General features: G+C 42.4%; 2 protein-coding genes across 6 annotated transcripts; one reads left to right on the top strand and one right to left on the bottom strand.

Moving 5' to 3' along the window:
• Nucleotides 1–398: 398 nt before the first annotated feature.
• On the top strand, nucleotides 399–8793 carry LOC127247216 (O-fucosyltransferase 8). 5 transcript variants are annotated; one of them, XM_051268971.1, is made up of 9 exons: nucleotides 4538–5297; nucleotides 6323–6409; nucleotides 6487–6578; nucleotides 6702–6772; nucleotides 6906–6994; nucleotides 7081–7201; nucleotides 7277–7420; nucleotides 7514–7848; nucleotides 7940–8787. In XM_051268971.1, the coding sequence occupies exons 3-9, from the start codon at nucleotides 6521–6523 to the stop codon at nucleotides 8487–8489; spliced, it is 1368 nt and encodes a 455-aa protein (XP_051124928.1). In that variant the 5' UTR covers nucleotides 4538–5297; nucleotides 6323–6409; nucleotides 6487–6520; the 3' UTR covers nucleotides 8490–8787. The 5 variants fall into 5 exon arrangements, 4 of the variants coding, with proteins under 4 accessions (XP_051124928.1, XP_051124926.1, XP_051124927.1 ...); XM_051268969.1 differs by having other exon boundaries at nucleotides 6697–6772; XM_051268970.1 differs by having other exon boundaries at nucleotides 6690–6772.
• A 369-nt stretch (nucleotides 8794–9162) lies between these two features.
• On the bottom strand, nucleotides 9163–12061 carry LOC127247217 (calmodulin-binding receptor kinase CaMRLK). The gene is made up of 2 exons (XM_051268973.1): nucleotides 10584–12061; nucleotides 9163–10130 (listed from the first exon to the last, which is right to left on the bottom strand). Exons 1-2 carry the CDS (start codon nucleotides 12046–12048, stop codon nucleotides 9499–9501), a joined length of 2097 nt encoding a protein of 698 aa, XP_051124930.1. The 5' UTR covers nucleotides 12049–12061; the 3' UTR covers nucleotides 9163–9498.
• Nucleotides 12062–12101: the final 40 nt, after the last annotated feature.

Raw genomic sequence — 12101 nt, 5'->3', positions numbered from 1 at the left:
CCAACACGGGTTTTGCAGGAACTATCCCGAGTTTTTCAGACAGTTCCTTCACTTGTTTCCACTTTCACTTATGAACAAATAAAGAAAAAAACTCAGTTAACTGGTACTGCTGACATTAAATGACAATGCAAACTTGGAACGATGTAGACCTTGGCCAAGTCTTTCAGGACCAATTCAGAAAAGAAAAATAAATGCAGATCCCGCCAGATAAAGACTAACGGAGACTATTTTCAGTCTTTGAAGTCAATGGCAGATGCACTTTTGATTCACACAAAAAGTCCACTTGCTGCCAATCACTTGCTGCCAATTTAAGAGAGTGGGGTTGAGCTCAGAAGTAGTCCTGCTTCAAGATTCAATAAATTTTACAGAAGTTAGCCTGTTCATCTGTTTCTACACATATCCAAGTAATTTTGGACTATTTTCAGAGAATTAGCTGTGCCATTAATATCAGTTTCTGACAGAACTCATTCCAGCTGGAAAAAACTCTCTCCATTTGAATCATCAATGCTCCTGCCACTTGAGAATGCCATGTATTTCAGTATAAAATTGGGTTCATCTCATAGTTACTAAATCATCAAATCTCAAACTAGCCATGGATGTAGCAACTCCCCATTTCAGTCACCTTGTCACAGTGTTGATCATCCACTGTTTATTGGTTAGTTCTTCCACTGCTGAAACCAACATCACCACGGACCAATCTGCTCTTTTGGCCCTGAAAACTTACATCATTTCAGACCCTTATGGACTCATGGCAAACTGGACGGTGCCATCTTCGATTTGCAATTGGATTGGAGTCACCTGTGGTGCTCGCCATCATCGAGTAACTGCATTGAATATTTCCAACATGGGTCTCACTGGAAGCATCCCTCCTGAAATTGGAAACCTTTCATTCCTTACTGCATTCGAAATTAGTAACAACAACTTCAGTGGAGCTTTGCCCGAAGATTTGGCTCGCCTGCGAAGATTGAGATACATTGGGATCAGTCAAAACAGGTTCACTGGGGATGTTCCTTCCTGGTTTGCATCCTTCTCTCAGCTTCAATTGTTATCTATTTGGAACAATAACTTTACTAGCTTGAATTCATTTCTTCTCTCCTCCATAAATCAATCAAAGCTTACTGGTCTGGATGTGTCATCCAATCTTTTTCAAGGAGAAATTCCAAAGTCCATAGGCAATCTTGTTAGCCTTAAAGGGCTTATGATGCAAGGCAATAGATTTTCAGGGTTCCTTCCTCCCTCAATCATGAACTTGACGAATCTAGAGACTTTGGAACTTTCCGACAATCTACTTCAAGGAATGATACCAGAAGAAATCTTTAGCAAGCTTCACAAGTTGAAATGGTTGAACCTGCAAAACAACAAATTCAATGGTTCTATACCATTAAGCATCTTCAACATGTCGATGCTGGAAGTACTGTCTTTAGCCAATAATAGTTTATCAGGTACTCTTCCTACGAGCCTTCAACTTCCAATGCTGACAGCGCTCCAACTGGCGGACAATGAAATTAGTGGGCAAATTCCATCAAATTTATCTTCATGCCATCAGCTTCAGAAGCTATCACTGGCAAAAAACATGATTACTGGGCGTATACCAGAAGATATTGGAAGGTTAAGCATGCTTCAAATGGTGTTTCTCGGCAGCAACATGTTATCAGGTGCAATGTTATTTTCTTTTGGAGTGACTTGATCATAAAAAGGTGCTCTTAACTTAAAAGAGCACAATTTCTGATTTATTTCCATGTCATCACTCTTATTGTTCATAAAGTCAGATACACATACAGATAATAATATGGATTTACAATGAACAGGTGCAATCCCACCAGATATTGGCAAACTTCACAATCTTCAGTCCCTTTATTTGGAACGCAACTTGTTCACCGGAGCCATACCATCAACCATGTTCAATCTCTCGATTCTACAACAGTTGAGCTTGTATCACAACAATTTGAGTGGATCGTTAGCTGAAAGTTTTGGGAACCTGACCAAGCTAAATTCCCTTATTTTAGCCGAAAATAGTTTCACAGGTTCGGATGCCATTAACTCAAACCTTTCTTTCTAACCACAATGAGTCTCACCTTTGCTGAATAATTGTTTTTATATTTGCATTATGTAGGTGTGATACCTCAAGTGTTCCATAAACTGAATGAACTGGAGATATTAGTCATGGAGTTAAATAGATTAACTGGCCCTTTGCCTTCCTCTATATTCAACATCTCAACATTGAGAATTATTTCTTTTTCAAAAAATAGGTTATCAGGCAATCTTCCAACAAATTTAGGTACTTATCTACCCAATCTTGAAAAACTCCTCCTTGGATCTAATAATCTGAAAGGAGTTATACCAAACTCTATTTCAAATTCTACCCAACTCAGGATTCTAGACCTGGGGGGGAATCAACTCACTGGGTCAATTCCCACCTCTTTGGGTGACTTAACGTTCTTAGAAACTGTTCTGTTGTTGAGGAACAATCTCTCATCTTCATTATCTGAGTTGAAATTCATCACTTCCCTGACAAATTCTAGGTTTTTGAAACAATTGGACGTCAGCGGTAATCCATTAAATGGGATTCTTCCTACAACTGTTGGGAATCTCTCTCATTCCCTACAAGATTTTTATGCATCGGGATGCATGATAAAGGGTTACATCCCTACTGAAATCGGTAATCTGAGTGGGTTAGTGAGATTGTATCTTGATACAAATGATATGACAGGAGTGATTCCAAGTGCACTTGCAGCATCTAATCTTCAGGTGTTGGTTCTTGACAATAATCGACTGACCGGAATTATTCCAAATGAGCTCTGCAAATTGAAGTCTTTGGGAGGCCTGTCTTTAGGCTATAATCAGCTAATAGGTTCCATTCCAAATTGCTTGGGAAATGTGTCCTCTTTAAGGTATATACTGCTCAATTCCAATAACTTGACCTCTGTTGTGCCTGCTAGCATCTGGAGTCTGCAAGATCTCTTGCAATTAAATATTTCCTCAAATTACTTCACTGGCACTCTATCTCCCCAAATTGGAAATATGAAGGCAGCTACAATCATCGATCTGTCAATGAATCAGTTCTCAAATGACATTCCCAACACCTTCACAAGTTTACAAAGTGTGTCTTATCTTTCTCTGGCACATAATAGATTTCATGGTCACATTCCTGATACTTTGGGCAGCATGTTGAGTTTGGATTCACTAGATCTGTCGTATAATATGCTTTCTGGAGCAATTCCCAAGTCTTTGGAGTCCCTAACACAGCTTAAGTACTTTAATGTTTCTTTCAATGAACTCTCTGGAGAGATTCCTACCAATGGCCCTTTTGAAAATTTCACAAGCCAATCCTTTGAACATAATTCTGCACTGTGTGGTCCTCCTAGATTGCAGGTTACACGCTGCCAAGTACCACCGCGCCGATTAAAGAAAAAGATAATACTTCGAGTTGTATTCATTATTCTAGGAGTTGCAGTGTTGGTGTTTCTATGCAGCATGGCCTATTTAATGGTCCAGTATAACAAGAGAAAGAGGCCAACCATTGTAAGAGACATGCCTGACACAACAAGGCCTCAAAGAATGTCTTATTACGAGCTTATGAAGGCAACTAAGGGATGCGATGAAGGCAATTTGCTCGGAAGGGGAAGTTTTGGCTCTGTGTACAAAGGCATCCTTGAAGATGGGACCATTTTGGCTATAAAAGTTTTTGACATGCTGCAAGAAGTAGCATCCAAGAGCTTTGAGGCTGAATGTGATGCATTTCGTAATCTCCGTCACAGAAATCTCATTAAAGTAGTTGGCAGCTGTGCAAATGAAGATTTCAAGGCCATAGTGCTAGAGTACATGCCTAATGGAAGTTTGGAGAAGTGGCTGTACTCAGACAACCAATTTCTGGATATCATTCAGAGATTGAACACAATGTGGGACGTGGCTAACGCGCTGGAATATCTTCACCATGGCTACTCGACATCTGTGGTTCATTGCGATGTAAAGCCTAGCAATGTACTCTTGGATGACAACATGGTTGCCCATTTAAGTGATTTCGGCATCATAAAATTTTTGAGTGAACAAGAGAGCACCACTCATACTAGGACTCTTGCAACACTCGGCTACATGGCTCCAGGTACCTTGACTCTATTCATTTCTCTCTTTGAAGGCGATGATCATATTTTTATTTTTTATTTTTTTTCAGAGTATGGAATGGAGGGAAGAGTCTCCAAAAAATGTGATGTGTACAGTTACGGAATCATGCTATTGGAGACCCTCACTGCAAGACGGCCCTCTGATGAGATGTTCCATGGAGAAATGACCCTCAGGAATTGGGTGAAAGAGTCACTGCCCAATGCACTAAGTAGTGTTATTGATGCAAGTTTGATAAGCCCCAATGAAACAAATATTAATGAGAAGTTGTGTTGTGCATCATCTGTGATGGAGTTAGCTCTGAAATGCTCTGCAGATTCTCCGGGAGAGAGGATAAGCATGAAAGATGTTGTTGCGGAATTAACCAAAATCAAAGCTAAGCTTATGCTGCAGCACCCTGGAAACTCGAAGTAAGAATGATTTGGAATTACTTGTACTTGGTGATTGTTAAGCAAAAAACTACTCATTTTTGTTCGGTCATTTCATTACTGTATTTTGACAGATAATATAGTCATGCCATTTGGAATTGCTCCGACTTTCTTTTCGAGATGATAAGTGCTGGCTCAAGAAATTCTGCATTTTGTTTCCAAGAAGAAGAGAGAATTTTAGAGAAATGCTGACTTGGTGATTGTCATACTGCTTGATAATGGAATTGTGGGATGTAGTTGCTACTACTTTCTTTATTCTAAATGGCAACAGTTCTTGATCAATAAATTCTAGTTTTTCTCTGGTCCTATTTAAGCTAATTCACTTCTATCAGTATTACACTTGCCTGTCTTATTTCATCGTTTCCCAATCGCTGAATCTTGATACGATGTTGTCCCCCGATAAATTTCCAATAATACACAAAGAAAATCATTTTTATCTTCAGATTGCTGTCTGCGCAAGGGAACGGTGAAAAGGGGATTCTTGGTTTCCAGTAGAAAGAGGAAACAAAATTAAGAAAACTTGGTTCGGTGGATAGAACGGCCCTGTCAACAAACATTGCACCCTCCCCTTTTCCATGGACGCTTCAAGCTCAAGGGTTTTCGTCTCTCCCCGATGTCATCTATCAGGCCCATCTGATTTCTTGACCAGAAAGCACAAAAAACCCTGTTTGGTGAGGGGTGGTTGTTGCCGATGTGATTCAGCATCTGTATTATACGATATAATACTACTATCCGCAATTTTAGGCTAAGGTATGTTGGTTGCATTTTCAATGTCAGTTGGTTCATTTCATCGTTGAATTCTGTATTTTCGATATAATGTGGAACTCGCTAACTTTAGCTTCCCCTGCAATCCAAGTTGACTGCACTTTGATGTATCTTGTTTATCTAATTTCTCGACCTACTTTCCCAACAAACTCCCATTCGATTCCCCCAGTTTTTTGAGCCTTGAGGGAATATGACATTATGAGGATACTGTCACAACATGGGCACAGACAAAAGAATGCAAAGAGAATATAGATAGTTGTCTGAAATAAGGCTAAGAGTGTTCATGCCATATGGAGTTTTGTAAGTAGTTGTTGATTTCAGGGCTGATTCCTTTGAAAAAAAAAAGTGCTTTGGTGAGGATTAGCCGCCGAAATTTAGAAAAGAAACACCAATTTTCTTTAGAAGATGGGAAGGCAGGGGTCTCCCAAAAGTTCCCATCCTAGTTCTTTGAATTTCGATGCATCATTTGGGTTGAACGAATCTCAGTTAAGATGGGCTGAATTGCTCCAAAATGGTGATCCATCTATCGGTAGGAGGATTGCCGGGGGAGGCCATATTTGCGACAAGGGAATATCGATCAAAGGATTGAAGTATAGCACTTGTAAAGCAGCTTGGTCTGGTAAAAAGCAAAAATGGTGGTTCCTTAGGCATATTAGATCCACTCTATTCACCTTAATCCTCATGAGCTTCCTTTATCTGTTGGATTCCTTATTGTACTCCATCTTCGATCCCACGTTGGTTGAAAATAGTTTGACTTCAAGAAACTCTTACGATGAACCTAAGGTACAATTTGTGTATGATAGGTATGAATATCTTCAGTAGATGGTTTCTTCGTCAATGGTGATTCCATTCGAAAAATAACATCAAATCTTATGCTCCCTGAAGTTATACGCTTATAATTCAAATTCAAGATTCAGTTCATTTTATGTTTCCTGATATAGAAATTGGCGTATTCTTTTGATGATGAATCTACTGAAAAACTTGTCCTAATTTGTCCTTGCTGCGTGTAGGAGATAGACACTGAATACGTCAACCAAGACAAAGGGCCGGTGATGTACCCTCAGCTGTTAAATATGGCTTCTGTTTCACTTGCCGAGGTTTGATTCTTAACCTAGAATGTATGGCTCAACACTTATAGCATTAGTACTAATACAACATTGATGGACCTCCTCAGCAAGAGCTGGACCCTAAAATATCCAAATTTTGGAATGAACCGTACCCTCAGGCCGCCAAATGGAAGCCTTGTGCGGATGCAAGTGCCAAAAGGTACAATTTATTTCATTACATCGAATATCCTCCTCATTGCATGCTTACATTTCATTTCGTCTGGTTTGTTAACAGCAAGTGATTCTTGGTGACCTTTCTTACCATTTATAGTTGTCAGGGCAGGGACAGTGAACAACCACACTGGTTTTATCATGGTTAGTGCAAATGGAGGATTGAATCAACAACGCGTCGCTGTGAGTTTTCTTCTAATTTTTGTTTCCATCGTATTATCATGTCTTTCTCCCTTCCATAAGTTTGATTCGGTTGTATTCAATGAGCTTAAAAGCTCTTCTAATTTGAGATGCTTCCGATGATGCTATAAATTAGGTATGCAATGCTGTTGCTGTAGCATATCTGCTAAATGCGACGTTAGTGATTCCTAAATTTCTATACAGCAACGTTTGGAAGGATCCAAGGTGATCACAACCTTCATACGGTCTCTGTGTACTTGTGTTAACTGATATACGAAAGATCTTATTTTTCAATTCTTCGCAAATTGCAGCCAGTTTGGTGACATTTATCAAGAGGATACATTCAGGAATACATTGAAGCACGACATAAATATCGTAAAGGAGCTTCCATCTCGCCTGAAATTAATAAATCTGGAGTTAGTCGGTAGTCTTGTAAGTCGTCTAGTCCTTTTAGTAAATAAACTATTCCAGCAGAACTACGTCTGAGGTGTCGCATAATTTTTTAAGGTAACGGATGCTGACCTAGCGAAGGAAGCGACACCTGACGAATATATCAAGAACATACTTCCTATATTATTGCGTAATGGTGTTGTTCATTTCCTCGGATTTGGCAATCGACTTGGGTTTGATCCATTGCCTGCGGAACTTCAGGTGAAGGGCTGGCTGAGCGCATCAAGTATCCTATCATTTCATTAGTCGTTCCTCCTTCGAATTCGAATGTTAACTTATATACTTGTTTTGCAGAGGCTTCGATGCAAATGCAACTTCCATGCCTTAAAATTTGTCCCGAAAATTCAGAAAACCGGATCCTTATTGTTGAAGAGGATAAGAAAACACGATACAGCCATGAGCGTGCTCGACAAGCAGCTGATTGGAAGCTTCGTCTCTAGCGCTCCTTCCGAACAGCATTTCGCCGCAGAAAGCTCTGCCAAATACCTCGCATTACATTTGAGGTTCGAAGTCGACATGGTGGCCTATTCCATGTGTGATTTTGGCGGCGGAGATAATGAAAGAAGGGAACTCGAGGCTTACAGGGAAGAGCATTTCCCATTACTTCTCGAGCGCTTGAAGAAGACAAAGTACAGTCCCTGCTTCGATCGACCTTATTAATTCTCGTCTTTTGCAAAATATTTCCGTGCTCGGTATCTCATCGATCGATTTTATTGGCAGGCCCATTTCTCCTATAGAATTGCGAAAGATGGGAAGATGCCCCTTGACACCCGAAGAAGCGGCACTTGTTCTCGCTGGACTCGGGTTTAATCGAGGAACTTACATCTATCTTGCCGGATCCCAAATTTACGGAGGAAAATCAAGAATCTTCCCTATAAGTGGTCTCTATCCGAATCTGGTGACGAAAGAAGATCTCCTCTCGCTGGATGAGCTCGCACCTTTTCAGAACTTTTCTTCTCAGCTTGCGGCATTGGACTTTATTGCATGTGCTGCTTCGGATGTTTTCGCAATGACGGATTCCGGGAGCCAGCTTTCATCCTTGGTGTCTGGATTTAGGACATACTACGGCGGAGGAAATGCTCCAATCCTGAGGCCAAGTAAGAAGAGGCTGGCAGCAATCTTGCAAGAAAACAGCACAATCACTTGGCGCAATTTTGCGAGCAGAGTGAGGAAGATGATCGAGGAAGGCCAACGAGTGCATGCAAGGAGCTATGGCCGGAGCATTTATCGACAGCCGAGATGTAAGGAGTGCATGTGCAGACAACCATAGCGTTTCTTGCAAGTTCTTGATTTTTTTTGCAGACAATTCGATCGAATGATCGATCTGATGGATGCAATCCTATGCGATAAAGAAATGACGCTCATTGCGTGCTCGGTACTTTGGTGACACGACCAAACAATGTTGTCCCGATACCGGCAAAATCGTGTGTGCTTGTTCCCTATTTACCTACGTTGTATGTGTCCGAAGATTTGTTGCTCGTGTGATGGCTGATTAACGTATGATTCAATATTTTTTTTGTATAATAATGATCAGAGATGAAGTTTCAAATAATTTTGGTGGGGGCTGGCTTTGAAGCTTTACCACAATATGTTGATAATGTACAAAATATAAAAAGAGGGAGACAACAAAAGGCTGAATTAAAGACACTAGTAAAACAAAACATGGAAATAAAACAGCCACATGACTGACTCAAAATACCAATGGTAAAAGGTTGTCCATATGCACTTTTATGGGGCTGTAGTGGAATATCACTGTTGTCCATCCAGCTTTCATTTACCACAGGGAATATATATATATATAATATATATGTACATTATTATTATATAAATCCAACCTACTAAAGTTGTGTGTATATAATAAGACCAAAAAAGAGCAAACAAACAAAAGCTGAGGACTCATCTCCACAAAGAAAACAAAGATGAAAAATAAAAAGCAAAAGAAATTAATAAAGGAAGCAAAGAGGCGTAAAGCAGTTTCCAGATCTTGTAATAATATAATACAGTAGTAACCACATTTGGAATTTCTGGCACGTCCCTTGTCTGATCCCCGTACAATCGACACCTTGATTTCATCCATGGACTTTTAACTCAAAAACATGATCGCTCCCTGGATCTCAGATCCTGGTGGAATCTACACCGTTGGCCGGAACAGCTCATGGTACAGATTCACCCGGGAGCTGGGATCTCGGGAGCTTGTATGCACTACCGTTTATCGATAACCATGTCTATAAATTCTTAATCGCAGCTAATCTTTCCATCGTCCGTCCATCGTGTCAGAATTAGATTAGCTCTAAAGGCGAAGGATTAATGTCTTTTAACAAACCCAACACTTGTTGCATTGTCGGCCTTTTGGCCGCCGTCTCCGTCGTACACAAATATCCTATCCGAAGACACTCCACCATCCCGCTCACCAAGTCGCTGCCGCCATTTTTTAGCCTCGAGTCCAACGCACTCGCGGCTTCGCCACCTTTGACCAACTTCCGGACCAGGTCAATGGTCTCGCTTGTGCTAGGTTGACCGGTCAACAGCTCGACCAACACAACCCCGAAGGAGTACACGTCATCCTCGGTCGAGCCTCCTAGTCCACTCTGACTCAGCGCAAAATCGGTGATCCGTGGCTCGAAGTCGTCCGCCAATAAGATGTTCGCCGGCACCAGGTGGCCGTGCACCACCGGCTTAGACCCCGCGTGGTGGAGATAGGCAAGCCCCCTTGCGACCCCCACGGCAATGCGGTGGCGCGTCCGCCACTCCATTTTCTCCGGAGACGTCGCCTGCGACGACGGCCCGTTCTGGACCTCCCACGTGTCGCCGCTCCAGTCCTCGACGTTCGGGGCGCCGGTAGGGAGCTCATGCAGCCACCGGTGGAGGTCGCCGTTGGCCATAAATTCGGACAGGACAAGCTTTTCTTTCCCTGCAAACATGGGAACAATCAAATTAAAAAAGCTTTCATTGATTTGCCATTCAATTAGACTACTGCTTACTCCATTATATCTAACCATCGTAAATTTCTGCCATTAATGAGACGTATCAAACCTGACATGCTCATGTACAGTACAGACAACGTCTCTGCATAGGAATTAATTCTTACACAGAAGCACACACCAAACATACACTAGACTTGACTTTTTTTTCTTACAGAAGTTCAAAATTGAATCTTGCACTGTTTCCAAGCGTTAGGGCACGGAAACCTATTTACTAAATGTGATAAATAATGGTAATGTGAAATCTGTGTGATGGGGTTGGGTGGGTGGTTTTCTGATTTTTGATTGCAAAAGCATCTCACGTGAACACAATAAATAATGGTAGCTGAAGGATGTAATAATTGATGATAATGATGAAGGAGGGAAAGGACAAGCATACGCACCTGCAATGCAGTAGCCATAAATCGGTAGCAAATTTGGGTGTTTGAGCTTCGAAAGGTCTTCAAACATGGCCGCAGCATCGTCGTGGTTCAGACCGCGAGCATTTTCGAGGACCTTGATGGCGACATGGAGGTCGCCCGGGAGCACAGCTCGGTAGAGGGGCCCGGACCTTCCATCGGACAGGAGGGACTCCTTGCCGAAGTGTGACGTGGCAGCGATCAGGTCCTTGAAGGTGAGATTCATCAACGGCTTCTCGAACATCACCACCGGAGCTGACGTCGGCTCCTTGATGTCAGCCATCCACGACGACCCGGATTCGGTTCCGAACGAAAACGGGCCGGACTTCTCTACCCGGAACGGGATTTGGATCGGGTTCGAGATGGACCACTTGTTTTGTCTAGCTATCTTCCTTCTCTTGCGCAGACAACATGCGAAAACGCCGACGGACAGGATGAGTAGGAAAGAAGACGCCAACGATACAGCCAAGATCAAATCTTTTCGAGACTTCGATTTTGGTTTCTTTCCACTGATCGGGCTGGGGACTTCGCGCCCCTTACCTCGAGGGGGTTTTTTACGGGGGAGTGGGGTAGGTGGGTGAGCCTTAATGTGTAAATCGGGTTTCTTGATTGTGTTATTTCTTGGTACGAGATTGCCGGCGCGAATGAACGCAGATTTACCAAACTTTCCGACCTCCTTCGCCCCCAGAAACCCCGACAAGTTATTGAACGAAATGTTCAAGAACTGGAGGTGATCCAACGGTGGGAAATCATTGGGGAAATCTCCAGTGAAATGATTGCTAGAGATGTCGAGATATTTCAGGAACCGGTGGCCAGAAAGTGACCTTAAATTCCCCGAAATATTACACCCAGAAATGTCTAGGTACTCGAGGTTCGTTAAGTTGGTGAACGAAAATGGCGAAACCCATTGAAGATCGTTGTGGGAAAGATTGAGAAAGCTAATGTTGGGAAAACTCGAGAGATGGACGAAATTCTTGAACCTATTAGAAGAGAGATCAATCTTTCGGAGAGACGAGGAGTTGACTGAACCGGGTTTAGACGGACCGGCGACGCCGCCGAGCCGGTTGTTTGAAAGATCGATTTCGGCGAGGCGGGGAAGGAGCCACAGCGACGGCGAAACTGAGCCGGTAAGGGAGTTGTTGGAGAGATCTATGCTCCGGAGCTCCGGCATGTTTCTGAGGAACTTCCATGAGACTGTGCCGGAGAGGTTTCTCGACGGGAGGTGAATTTTGGAGATGGAGGTGCAGTTGGGGTGGGAGACCCAGGAAATGTCGAAATTGGACACCGAGGCGAATGCCCTAGAAAGGAAGGAGTGTTCTGCAGAGTGGTTGCAGGTTGAAGAAGATGACTCACCCAGGAAGAAGAAGAAGGAGAAGGAGAAGAAGAAGAAGAAGAGTTTCATGGCGTCGAGATGATTTTGAAAATCTGCAACAATTTTTGGTCTCTTCATTTTGATGGAGAGAGAGAGGGAGAGAGATGTGAATGTTTAGGGTAGCGGCGTAT

This window comes from Andrographis paniculata, unplaced genomic scaffold, assembly GCF_009805555.1.
Source record: "Andrographis paniculata isolate CXL003 unplaced genomic scaffold, ASM980555v1 Contig32END, whole genome shotgun sequence".
Classification (NCBI taxonomy): Eukaryota; Viridiplantae; Streptophyta; class Magnoliopsida; order Lamiales; family Acanthaceae; genus Andrographis; species Andrographis paniculata.
This window is presented reverse-complemented; position numbering and strand designations above follow the sequence as displayed.